Here is a 12291-nt window from a genome sequence, read left to right on the forward strand (position 1 = left end):
GGGCAGTGGTTTGGAGGGGATGGTTATTATAGCCTTTTGTCCAGGGACAAACTTTTTCTGTCAAAGACCAGACAGCAAATATTTCAGGTGAGGGGTCACACAGTCTCTGTCGCAACCAGTAAAAATATGTAAATGAATGGGCATGACTACTGTTTCCATACATATAAAAACAAGTAGCAAGGGGGCAGGGGTGGTGGTGTAAGTTTTGACTGGCTGACCTCTGGTTTAGTTTATCAGAAACTCAATGCAACCATAAAAAGTAGAGAACAGGGCCTGAGAGCGATATATGGCAGGTGAGGGTTGAGGAGGATGAGGGTAATTCCTCAGGAGGTGAGTTTGATGTGGTGTGGGCTCATGGTGAGAGTCTTGCCACAGCCATCCAGGGCAGGCCAAAGGGGCAGAGGACAGTTGGAGGACACACAACACGAACTCCACACCTTTCACAAGTCTGCCTCAGGTCAGCTTAGGTAAGGAATCATTGTCCTTTTTTTTTCCCTAGAAATATGTTTTTTGAAAAAGAACATCTTCTCATCTTGTTTTATACTCTTGTATTATAGCCAAGATTGTCTTCTTGCCTTGGTTTGTACTCTGCACATTCCAAGCCATAGGTTAGACTGTTGCTTAAAGAACTCTCTGGCTCTATTAGTTTAATAATTGGTACAAATTACTCCTCCCTTTCCTCACAGACATCCTACATCCTGGGAGTTAACTCTAGCTGCACATTAGTCAGAAAATATCTAGCAGCCTGACCCACAGGATTAGAAACACAGGATTACGTGGAAATGGTTACCTGCTAGGCCTAATAGCCCCTTTGGTCCATGAATGGGCACTCAGGTGGGCTATAACATTTACCATTGCGAAGACAGCAATTAATCTAGAGGTAGCATCCTTATTCTGAGGGTTTTCCATGCCGAGAAGGAAGTTGCTACTAAATTTTCAGGCCATCTGCTCTGGAGAAATCTCATTCACTGTGTAAAAGAGCAGAATGGGAGAATGCTATAGGAGTAAATTGTTTCTCTCTAAGTTTCTTTTTGACTTCTCTCTTCATTCCCATCCTTTACCCCGTTCCCAGAACCTCTGCTTTCTTTCCTCTGCTGAATTTGATGTGCTCCAATCTTAACTTTATTTCAACTTTGGAAGGAAAGAACATTTAAAGATAAAAGAAAAATTAACATGGGATCTGGAAGTAGATGGAACAACTCTATAGTATAGATATCAGAACCTTAAGAGCGGGTCTCTTTAAGTTAAACAGAGGTTTTTTGAGTGCCTATATGTGGTAGGCCATGTGCTTATCGGCCTGGTTCCTGTCCTAATGGAGCGTACAGTCCACTTGTGGAGACACAATTAAACAGTCACAATAAAGGGACAGGGCTATGATAAGAGAGGCACAGGGAGCACAAAGCCCACAGCAAGAGCCCCAGCCTGGTCTGGGGCCGTGGGATCTGGAAGGACCTACAGAGCTGTGTCAGGCCCGTCACGCCCCTTCCCTGACACATGCCCATTGCAGTGGCATCTCCCAAGGATGTTGAGGGAAAGGCGGGAGGGTCTGAACCATCCTGTGCTCACTCAGGGAGGCAGTTAGGGGTAGCCCATCCTCTGCAGAGTAAACTAACCATGGTCTTTTTCTTTAGATCCTAGACATGCTGGGCCTGGGTGCCTCTGGACCACCCATCCCACCTCCTGCCTTATTCTCAATCATCTCCTACCCTGTGAAGCGGCTGCCTGTGGCCACGACAGAAATCCAGAAGCAATTTGTGTTTATAATTCCGCCATCCGAGGAGCTCCTCCTGCTGGAGGAGAAAAGAGAAACGGAAGCAGAAGCAGAGCTTTTCACCGCCACGGGCTCTGTGAAGGTAAAGAGGCAGCAGCTGTCTTCCTGACCTTGGCAGGACTTCAGATGGGTGGAGAGGGCAGGTCGCCCTCCACGTGGCCAAAAACTGGGTATGGTGTTGAGAGCCATGCTTACTGAGGTGTTTTCCCTCAACACATCAGGGACCCTTCCTAGAGACCCCGAGTGAGCCTCTTCAAGCTGACTTCCCCGGGTCTGGCTTTTCCTAGGGAGACTGAAAATGACTGAGTCTCATCTCCCAGCCTTTCCAGTCCCCATGGATGGTTCAGGGAACTTGTTGCATTACTTTAACAGAAGCTCATCTGCAAGAAAAAATAAGCAAAACTGGTTCTTTAAAAAGATATTCAAATGTATTGTGAAGCTAAGATAATTCACACAGTGCATAAGAATATAAGAATCAACAGACACAAGTTAAGGGAACATACACCACTATAGAAGGGACAGATTATTAAAGAAGTTATGATGGGAAGGTTGGATATTTTGGATAAAGTTACTTTGTATCTCCTCACCTGACACCATACAATAAAATTAATTCCAGCTGGATTAAAAATATAAGTAATCAAAATGAAATCATGTAAAAGTAGAAGAAAATATATACATAGTTAATAGAATAAATCACAAAGGAAAATAGATTTGACCAATAATATGCAGAAGGTATGTATATTAAAAACTATAAAGGAGCTTTTTATTCCCAGAGGGATATGGTGGCCCAGTTGAATCTCTCCACACAGCCTCCTACAAGCCATGCATATCAGTAAAGAATAAATAAATTCAGCAGCAAATAAGATCACCTGTAGGCCTTGCTACAGCACAATTTGGTGACAGAGTCTACCCCAAACTTCAACTTAGAAGTAAGTAGAAAATCATCATCTGAGGTCAGTAGCATCGGTGGGCAGGCCTTACTCAAGCAGAGTCCAAATAAAAAAGATAAAGAAGAAAAAACTGCCACTGACAGAGGTGACTATTACCCCAATCTCTTATTCTGAAAATTGGCCATTAAAAGGAAAGAGTTAAGCATTCTTTAACTTATCATTTTAGGAGGAACTCTAGTTCATCCCCAAATGACAAAGGAAAGCTTTTCATTCTAGAAGAATGGCAGCTCAAATTTTAGAAAGAATGGTAGAATTAGAAAAGCACTATTCTTTTATCCTCAGTGAAATAGTTAATTAAGGAGTGCCAATGGGTACAAAAAGCAAAAGTTTGTTGGGGAACAAGACACTCACTCTGAGCCAGAGCATCATCCCACAGGTGACTGGCCAGCTGCACAGGGAGAAGTCTGCTTTATCGTGGCCAAATCTGGCGGGCACCACCCTAGCCACATGAACACACTTTGCATCTACAGTTGTGGATCAATCTGACATTATTTGTCCCCCATTGTGATGGAGTGTAATGAACACAGCATCCCCATGAATCTAATCAAGCTTTTAAGCCTAATTTTCAGTTTTCAGGAAATACAGGGAATAAAGAAATAAGTTAAATAGCACTGTGAGAATAGTCAGAAAATTTCAGATTATAGAATATTCTGTAAGAACATGGACCTGGTCTCTCCAAAAAGTTAATGTGATTGGGAGGGGGTGAGGAGTCTAAATTAAAAGATACTAAAGAACACAACAAAATGCAATATAGGAACACACTCCCTGCCAGCTTCGAGCTTTCTCAGGATTTTGGCCTCCTTTTCAGGCAATGGGCTGCCAAGAAAAGCACTAGACTTCTCACCAACACATGAGGCTGGGCCCTACTCTGCTCCAGGCAGCCGCCAGCATCCTGAACCCGCAGCACCGTCACCCTAGATTGCAGACGTGTTGTGGGCATCTATGTCTTCTGTTTGCGTAAGATGTAAAATGAATACTTAAGACCTCGTGCTTATTTATAATTAAGGCCCAGGAGGAGCAGACCACCTCATCTAAAGCGAGCAGACAGAAAGTGAAAGAAAAAACAGATCAGGCCCGGGAGACTCAGAAGGACAAACGTCTCATGGCCTTCAACAGGAAGGGTCTTTCTGGGGGAACTTCTGGAACCATTGCCCCCCTGTCAGACATAGACCAGAACAACCTCTATGGACAGCACTCCCAGGAGAAATTCATCAGGTGGGCCTCCAAATAACCCAGGGAGGGGAAGGCTGAAGCCCCAAATCGAGGATGTGGCTGTCACAGCACCAGATGGGAACAGGGCTGTCCTGCCTGTGGGGCCCTGTGGATCACCATGCCTAACCCCAGAAAGACAGGACTTCTCCCAGGCAGCAATCCTGTCTTCTCTTGGCTCGAAGGAAGCATTCTCACTTTAAATGCCTGTGTGGTCATTTGCAGGCTAAATCATTTCCGGTGGGTCGTGCCAGCCAACGGTGAGGTGACATTGAGAGTGCACTTCTCTTCTGATGACCTCGGGAACTTTGAGCAAGTCTTTAACTTTGAGATCCTTGGAACTTGCTCCTCTTACTGCCTCAAGTGCCAAGGCATCTGTACTTACCCATACATTTGCCAAGACCCAAAGTAAGTGTATTTTCCTTTAAAAGAACAAGTTGACAGATACCTGTTAGTTTTCTCCCATGGTATGTTGAACAAGGTGAATCTTAATACTAATGTGGACTGGGACAGCATTCTAGATCTCTTGCTGTATTGGCTTCCATGTCTTTGACATTGACTAAGCCAGGAATGACATGGTACCATGAGACTGATTAAGAAAATGTTAATAGGGATGAAGAGGGGGGAAAAGTCTTCCTCTGGCAAGTTAGTTTGCTTATTTAACTATTAAGCAAATTTAAACTGATTTTATATTTCCTGTAGGATTTTTTATCCCATAATTTCAATATACATATGAATTTCCGTGGGCAGGTGTTTTTCTGAGCTACCAAACACCACTCTGTCCCTTATGCACCATATAAAGGAACCTGGATGAGCAAGCTAGTGAGGCAACTCCCCTAGGGAAAGGGGCCTTTTATAGCTGTCCACCAAGAGGAGCTTTTTTGCAACTCTCACCAAGGGGCCACACTGGACAAAGAACTCAAAAGCTAGCTAATATCCACCAGAACTAGTTTTCCATGGGGATTCTCAGGAAGTTTTCTAGCTGGGTACACTGGAACAGGAAATCCAACTCAGCTCTGTCATCAGCCCCTCATTATGAAAGACACCACTGGGAATCTTTTTTCTTAAGTTCAAATCGTACTATCTTCACTCAGGGTTGGGGAGAAGGAAGGAACGGGAAGAAAGGCTCAACTGAAGTCCTCAAATTAAGAGTCCTTCTGTCTCCAGACACCTGGACCCTTTGCTGAACAGAGAGCATTGGGATCATGTAAACATCAAGTGGCGGTGTTGAATTTCTATTCAGATAGCCTCTCCTCTTCCCTTCCTCCCCTGCGTTCAGAGTGGTATTCCCTCAGTGGAAGATGGACATGAAGACAAATAAGGTCGTCTTTAAGAAGTATATTATGAGCATGGACAGGTTTTACTTCGGGCCACTGCTTTGTGGAAAATCAAGAGATAGGTAAGTGTTCCATTATTTCAAAGCAGATTTCAGACTACTGAGTTGGACTCATGAATAGTACAAGCAGGTTCCTATGTAGACGTAGCAGTTAGCCCTGAACCACAAATCAGGAGAACTGGGTTCTTGTGCCCTAAGTTTCTGCTAAGCACCCAGATGAATGGGGGTGCCATTTTCCCAGATGGGAAAGCCTGGAAGAGGACCAGGTTTTGGTGGGGAAGGGTAGGACCAAGAGATCAGTTTGGGATGTGTTGAGTTTGAAATCCTTGGGAGATATAGCTAGTAGCCACATCAAGCATGGAATAGTCTCTATGGTTTTGGTTCTCAGAGGAGAGTCTGTCTTCAAGACAACAAAAGCCATGGGCATGGGCCGGCCCCATGGCTTAGCGGTTAAGTGCGCGCGCTCTGCTGCTGGTGGCCCCGGGTTCGGATCCCAGGCGCGCACCGACGCACCGCTTCTCCGGCCATGCTGAGGCCGCGTCCCACATACAGCAACTAGAAGGATGTGCATCTGTGACATACAACTATCTACTGGGGCTTTGGGGGAAGAAAATAAATAAATAAATAATTTAAAAAAAAGAAAAAAAAGCCATGGGCATGGATGAGATCATCTAGGAAGAGAGTACACACTTAGGAGAGAAGGACCACGGATGGAGCCTCAAAGAACTCCATTCACAAGAGGAGAAGCCAGCAAAGGAAATGAGAAAGAGAGCCAGAGCTATTGGTAGAAACCACGAAAGGGTGGTGTCATGGAGCCATGAGAAGAAGGTGTGGTCAGCTACGTTGAATGCTGCAAAGAAGCCAGAAAGATGAGGACATCAACATCTACAGAGTTCAACAACATGGAGGTTATAGGGGCCTTAGCAGGAGCGCTTTTGGGGGATTTCTGAGAATGAAGCCCAAGTAAAGTGGGTTGAAGAGTCAGTAGGTGAGAGAATGGAGACAGGGTGTGAAGATAGGTCTTTGGAAAAGCTTGGCTGTGAAGAGATGTGGAGGGAGTCAAGGATGGGAGGGAGACATGGAGTCCAGGGAAGGCTGCTCATACACTGTTGTTCTCCTGATGTTTGGATGCCACGGGGAAGTAAGGAGAAAGAGGTTGGAGTTTCAGAAGGAAGTAAGGGCCATCAGTGGTGTAGCTCCCTGAGACAACACAATGGGATATGGAGATGCTGGCCTTTGCCAGGAAGAGGGACCATCATCTCATACTAGGAAGGAGGAAGGTGAGATGGCATCAGGTGCAGGTAAGTTTACAGATTTGGTTGGAATGATGAGGAAGTTCCCATGCCGCTGTCTGTTTTCTCCATGATGAATGATGTGAGGTCATCTCTAACAGTGAGGGAAGTGAAAGGAAGATAAAAATATTGAGAAAATGGAGAAGGTATGAAACAGTTTTTGTGGAAAGTGGGAGAGGGAGGATATTAGAGAAATAAATTAAGATTATCAGGCAGAATTAGGGGCCCAGGTGAGGCTGATGATCATAAATTTTTAGTGACACCAGTTTTTTCGGTTATATACAAATTTCTTATTGTATAGGCAAGGAAATGAGACCAAAACTGGAACCAAGGTCTAACCATGTCTTCATTCAATCTAGCATTTATTGTAATAAGTAGAGAGTGTTTATTTCTATGCTTACCTGGTAGAACTAATGAGCTGTCTTTGTTCTCTGTTCCATTAATACCTTTAGTTTATTTCCTGAGATCCTGGACTAGAAAGGGGAGATGAAGAGCATTTGAAGATGGAGAGGATCTTCAAGACCCAGTAGAAGGGCTTAGGAGAGAGAAGGAGTGGGAGTCAGGTTGATGGACATGATGTATAGAGCAACCTGGGAGTGGGAGTCAGGGAAATCATGGCCATTCAGAGACGCATGTGTTTGGGACACCGCAGGAATTAACCAGGATTTGGGGCCAGGCAACAGTGGTCCAGGAAGAGAGGGATTACAGCGGCCCAGAAACAAGGCCCAGGGCAACCACGTATTATTTGTTTACTCTTTTAAACCTTGCTGAGCCTCAATGTCCTCATCTGCAAAATGGGAAAATAATAGTACTCACCTACAGATTTGTGAAGACAGAACTGGATAATGCACATGAAACTTAGCATAGTGCTGGATGGTGGTGATTACCGGTTAGATGTGAAGGCCACCACCCCTTTGGCTGTTACACAGAGAGTGCTCTGTATCTCTGACTCTGATTTGATCTCTACACTCATTCTCCTTCTTTCCTCCATCATAGCCTGTCCAAAGAGTTTTTCAGACTGTTTCTAGGTACCATTGGGTACTATGGGTCCCTGCTATGACTTCCGGTGATGTGCATCTTCATTGGCATTCCTTGGGCCTTCTGTGGTTCCTTTTCTGTTCAGTACCATTAACTGAGCAGCTTCCAATGCCCACAGTGCTCAACTCTGTGGATCTCTCCCTAAGATACTAAGGAACAGAAATAGCCTTGTAACAGTGAGCAATGCCAAATGAATCCTTGTCGGCACAGTAACATCATGTGCAGGTATAGGATAAGGTGGTGAAGGAAGTCATCTGTAAGACAGATGTGATATAACAAGTTACTCAAATGATCATCTCTCCTGGGAATATAAACATTAGGAAGAACAGAGCTGCATATTTCTCAGAATTCTTTGCAATAATAATAACTACCATTTATTAGGCATTTGATATCTGCAGCTGTCCTAAGAGCATTCAGTACACTATCTCATTTAATACTCATAGAATCCCAACAGGTATTATCATCCTGTTTTAGAGATGAGGAGACCAAGGCTTGGGGAGGTCAGGTCACAGCTGCAAGTCTTCACAACTACAAAGCCTGTGTTCTTAGCTTCCATGCCACTGCCTCAGTGTAACCACTCTCTCCTTTGGAATTGCCTTGCACCTCACCATCTCCTCTTCCACGTGAACTCTCAGTCAATCCTCACATCCACATCCCTAATTTTTGTTCATTTCAGGTACAAGTCATCCTTGTTCCCAGGCAACATGGAGACACTGACAATCCTGAACAATTCCCCAGCGGTCGTGGAGGTGTTCTTCTGCTTTCAGAATGATGTCAAAGCAAGCACCTACTTCCTGGAGCCCAGCAACATGATTCTGAAACCCAATGAGAAGCAGGTACAGTCCCATGGAAACAAGTCTACCAGGGCAAGGCTTTCTGGGGAAATTTGAGGCCTTGGCATCCTCGGCATAAATGTACCTTGTTTTGACTCTTCCATTAGGTGCTAAACGTATGGGCCTACCCTACTGCAGTTGGTGTCTTTAACGACAGCATTGTCTGCTGCATCAAGGATAACCCAAAGCCAGCTGTCTTTAAATTAAGCTGCCAGGGGATTCGCCCAGAACTGGAGCTGGACCCCAGGCAATTGCATTTTGACCGGCTCTTGTTGCGCAGGTAGAGTTCTGAATGATACTAGGACTGGAATGGAATTTAAAGAACATTTAGTTCTAGGTGACCAACTCATCCTGATTTGCTCAGGACTTTCCTGGTTTTAGCACTGAAAGTCCTACGTCCTGGGAAACTTCCAGTCCTGTGCAAACCAGGATGGTTGAGTTCACAGGTTGGTAACTTGAGTTCAGTGTCCGGACTTCAGCAGGGTTGAGGAGCCCCCTAAGATCAACAGCCAAAGTGTGTGCATATTTGCATTTTTCTCAGAAGGAGGACTAGCATTTTCCAGATTCTCAAAGCAGTCCATTACCCTAAAAGGTTAGGAATCTTTGCTCTAGAAATTAGAGTACAAACAGAGAACACTAGAACTCACATATTCATTCACTGGAACTATATTATTCTAGATAGAGAATGTTTATTTTGGGGGCTACTGAGAAAGCATATTGTTATGATATGTATCCTGCATTCCTTGATCATCATTACCAGGCCCCATTCCTGATAAATACTGATTAGTGAACTAAGCTATAACTGAAATCATCAGAAGTGCTTTTTCTGACCTGCGGTAATAAATCAAAATCATTTGAAACTGGAAAATATTTCTTTTGGTCTCTGCAGAAAAGAATCCAAGATAGTTCACCTCCGCAACATCACGCCCCTGCCTGTGGCCTGGCGGATCACCAACCTGGAGCACCTGGGTGATGACTTCACCGTGTCCATGATGCAGGGGACCATCAGCCCCAATGCTGAGTATAGCCTGAGAGTGTACTTCCAACCCTCTAAACCTGTCAACATCAAGAAGGCGATTCGGTTGGAGGTGAGGCTTCACACGTCTTCAGACTTGGTCATCAAAATGTATACACATTGGGTTCCCTGACACACACACTATCAACACACACACACACTAAGCCAGGTCTCCCTGTTACACACTACCATCTGATCCCTGATTGACAACCCACAACCCACAACATCTTGCTGTGCACATACTGTAAGTTCCATAAAGGCAGTCTTGTTCATGACTGAGTTCCCAGTGCGAAGAACAGAGCATTCAATCAATGTGGAGTGAATGATCAGATAAATGAATGAATGAATGTGTTGCTGTCCCTAGGTAAGCTTTAGATTTCTGATTTCACATCCCCAAACCCAGTCACCCCTCAAATTCCCATCTCAGTAAACATCACCCTCTGCCCAGTTGCTCCCGATAGACACCTGGGAATCATCCTCAATTCCCCACTTTTGCTGACAGCCTCCCCTCCAATCCAGTTCTCCAACAAGTCTTGTGAGTTCCATCTCCAATGTGTCTCCTGCTCATCCACTTCTCTGTCTAGACTGCCGCCACCACCCTCATCCAGGCCTCCTGCAGCATCTCTCACCTGACTTCTGCAGAGGCTTCCTAACTGGTTTCCCTCTTCTCATTCCCCACAGTGTCTAGAGGGATCTTTACACTCTCAGTCATTCTCCTTCCTAAAGCACTTTGCTGGCTTCCCATTGCAATAAGAAGAAAGCTTAGGTCCTCCCCTGCTTCTGAGGCCTTGCCTGCCTCTGTATCCACATCTCCCTCCTCCCTTGCTCTCACTCAGTGGTTCCCGTCACGTGGTATCTCGGCTTTTTCCTGCCTCAGGCCCCCAGCCTTGCAGCACCCCTGCCAGGAATGTTGTCCCCAGGCTCTGTGGGGTCCACTAAACAGCACTGCGTCAAATGAGTTCCCCTAATCATCCCATCGAGGGAATCCCCTCTTATGTGCAATCACTCACCCTGTCTTCTATCCTTCAGAGCACCTACCCCTTTCGGACGTTATCCTGTCTCTTTTTTCCTTTCTAACGTGAACTCCATCGGGACAAGATCTCCCCTGACTTATTCATCATTTGTGTTAGTTTCCTAGGGCTGCTGTAACAAATGACCACAAACTGACTGATTTAAAGAACAGACATTTATTCTCTTACAGTTCTGGAGGCCAGAAGTCCAAAATCAAGGTGACCGCAGGGCCACACTCCCTCTGAAGGCTCTAGGGAAGAACCCTTCCTTGCCTCTTTCAACTTCTGGTGGCTGCAGGTGTTCCTTGGTTTGTCACCACACACTCCAATCTCTGCCTCCACCTTCACATGGCCTTCTTCTATGCCTGTGTCTTCTCCTCTTCTGTGTCTTACAAGGACACTTGTCATTGGATTTACGGCCCACCCAAAGAATCCAGGATGATTTCATCTCGAGATCTTTAACTTAATTACATCTGCAAAGATTGTTTTTCCAAATAAAGTCACGTACACAGGTTCCAGGGGTTAAGACATGGACATACCTTTTTGGGGGCCACCATTCAACCCACTACGCCATCATATCCCCAGTGTCTGGCACAGGCCTGGACATAGAAGGCACTCAGTAGAATCTGTAAAATGAATGAATGAATGTCACTGACTTTTGATGCTTGAATTGATTCTTCAACCATCAAGAGGTCATCCAAGCTTCTCTTTGAATACCTCCAGAGACAGAAAGCTTACCAACACTCCAGGCAACCTATCTTCCTTTGAGCAGGTCTGACAGTTAATTCTTCCTTGGGTTGAGTTCAGATTTCTCCCTGTGACTTACACAAATTAATCCTGTTTCTACCTTTTAGAGCCAGTCAATGGATTTAATCTCTCTTATCACCTACCCATGACAGTCCTTCAGATAGCTGAAAACAGATGTTGATAGATTCATTCAATCCACAAATGTGTATGAAGCCCAGAGGTGATAGTCAACATTTTTAACACCACTCTCTACACAAACACAGATCTCTGCACAGTGAACGCAGGCCACATGGCTGAGGTAGGGTCCTAGCTGTGCCAACTTCATCCTTTAGTTGCTGGATCATGGGGAGTCCAGTTGTCTCCATGGTGGGGAGGCAGGGGCAGGAGACAAGCAGCAAGGGGACACCTGGAGAGGTCATTGTGACAGCTGCTTACCAACTGGTATGGAAACATTTCTGCATTTTAACAACTGACATGGCATCCCTATGTGTTCCAGCAAGGCAGACACAGTGAGTCTTCCTTCAGGCCCCCCAAAGTGGTCTAAGTCTTCTCTTCCCCACATTGTATTCCTTCAACAACTACCCCAGGAAATGCCTTGCTTTCCAGTCCCTTTGGAAAGCACTCTGGTGAACTCATTTCATTTTATTTGTGTACCTCTTAAATTGTCCTTCCTGTTTTCCTCAGTTACAAAATGTAACCCCCCACCCCCACCCCATGGGGAAGCAAAGGAAATAGAATGCTCTGGGTACGCAGATTCCACTATGGAATTAAAGTCCCCCCCAACTCCCAACACACACCAGGAAAGCAAACCTAACTTGTTTCAGAATAAACCAAATTATACTTGCTGACAACCTTTTCAGGTTAAAAAAAAAGTAAATGTAAGCCATTTAGGTAATAAACATGCCTCCAGTTTTGTTATCTATCAGTAGAAGAGTACTATATAAGTCCTGGAGCTGATAATCCAAGTTCTGTGTCCTATTTTTCCCTCCTGCTGCCAGCCCTTCTTGTTGTCTTCTCTCTCAGGGTGAGCAGCAAAAATAAGGTAAAACTCAAATCGGTGCTATTTGTTCTGTGAAACACTGGCAAAATA

At 44.9% G+C, this 12291-nt stretch overlaps 1 protein-coding gene across 1 annotated transcript in view; it reads left to right on the plus strand.

Moving 5' to 3' along the window:
• Window positions 1–12291, plus strand: part of HYDIN (HYDIN axonemal central pair apparatus protein) — a 336144-nt gene that overhangs the window by 253133 nt on the left and 70720 nt on the right. The window contains 7 exon segments of the mRNA XM_058528225.1: window positions 1632–1853; window positions 3734–3936; window positions 4156–4338; window positions 5210–5329; window positions 8273–8432; window positions 8537–8709; window positions 9319–9517. Coding sequence (XP_058384208.1) covers window positions 1632–1853; window positions 3734–3936; window positions 4156–4338; window positions 5210–5329; window positions 8273–8432; window positions 8537–8709; window positions 9319–9517 — 1260 coding nt within the window.

The sequence above is a fragment of the Diceros bicornis genome, chromosome 32, assembly GCF_020826845.1.
Source record: "Diceros bicornis minor isolate mBicDic1 chromosome 32, mDicBic1.mat.cur, whole genome shotgun sequence".
Lineage (NCBI taxonomy): Eukaryota > Metazoa > Chordata > Mammalia > Perissodactyla > Rhinocerotidae > Diceros > Diceros bicornis.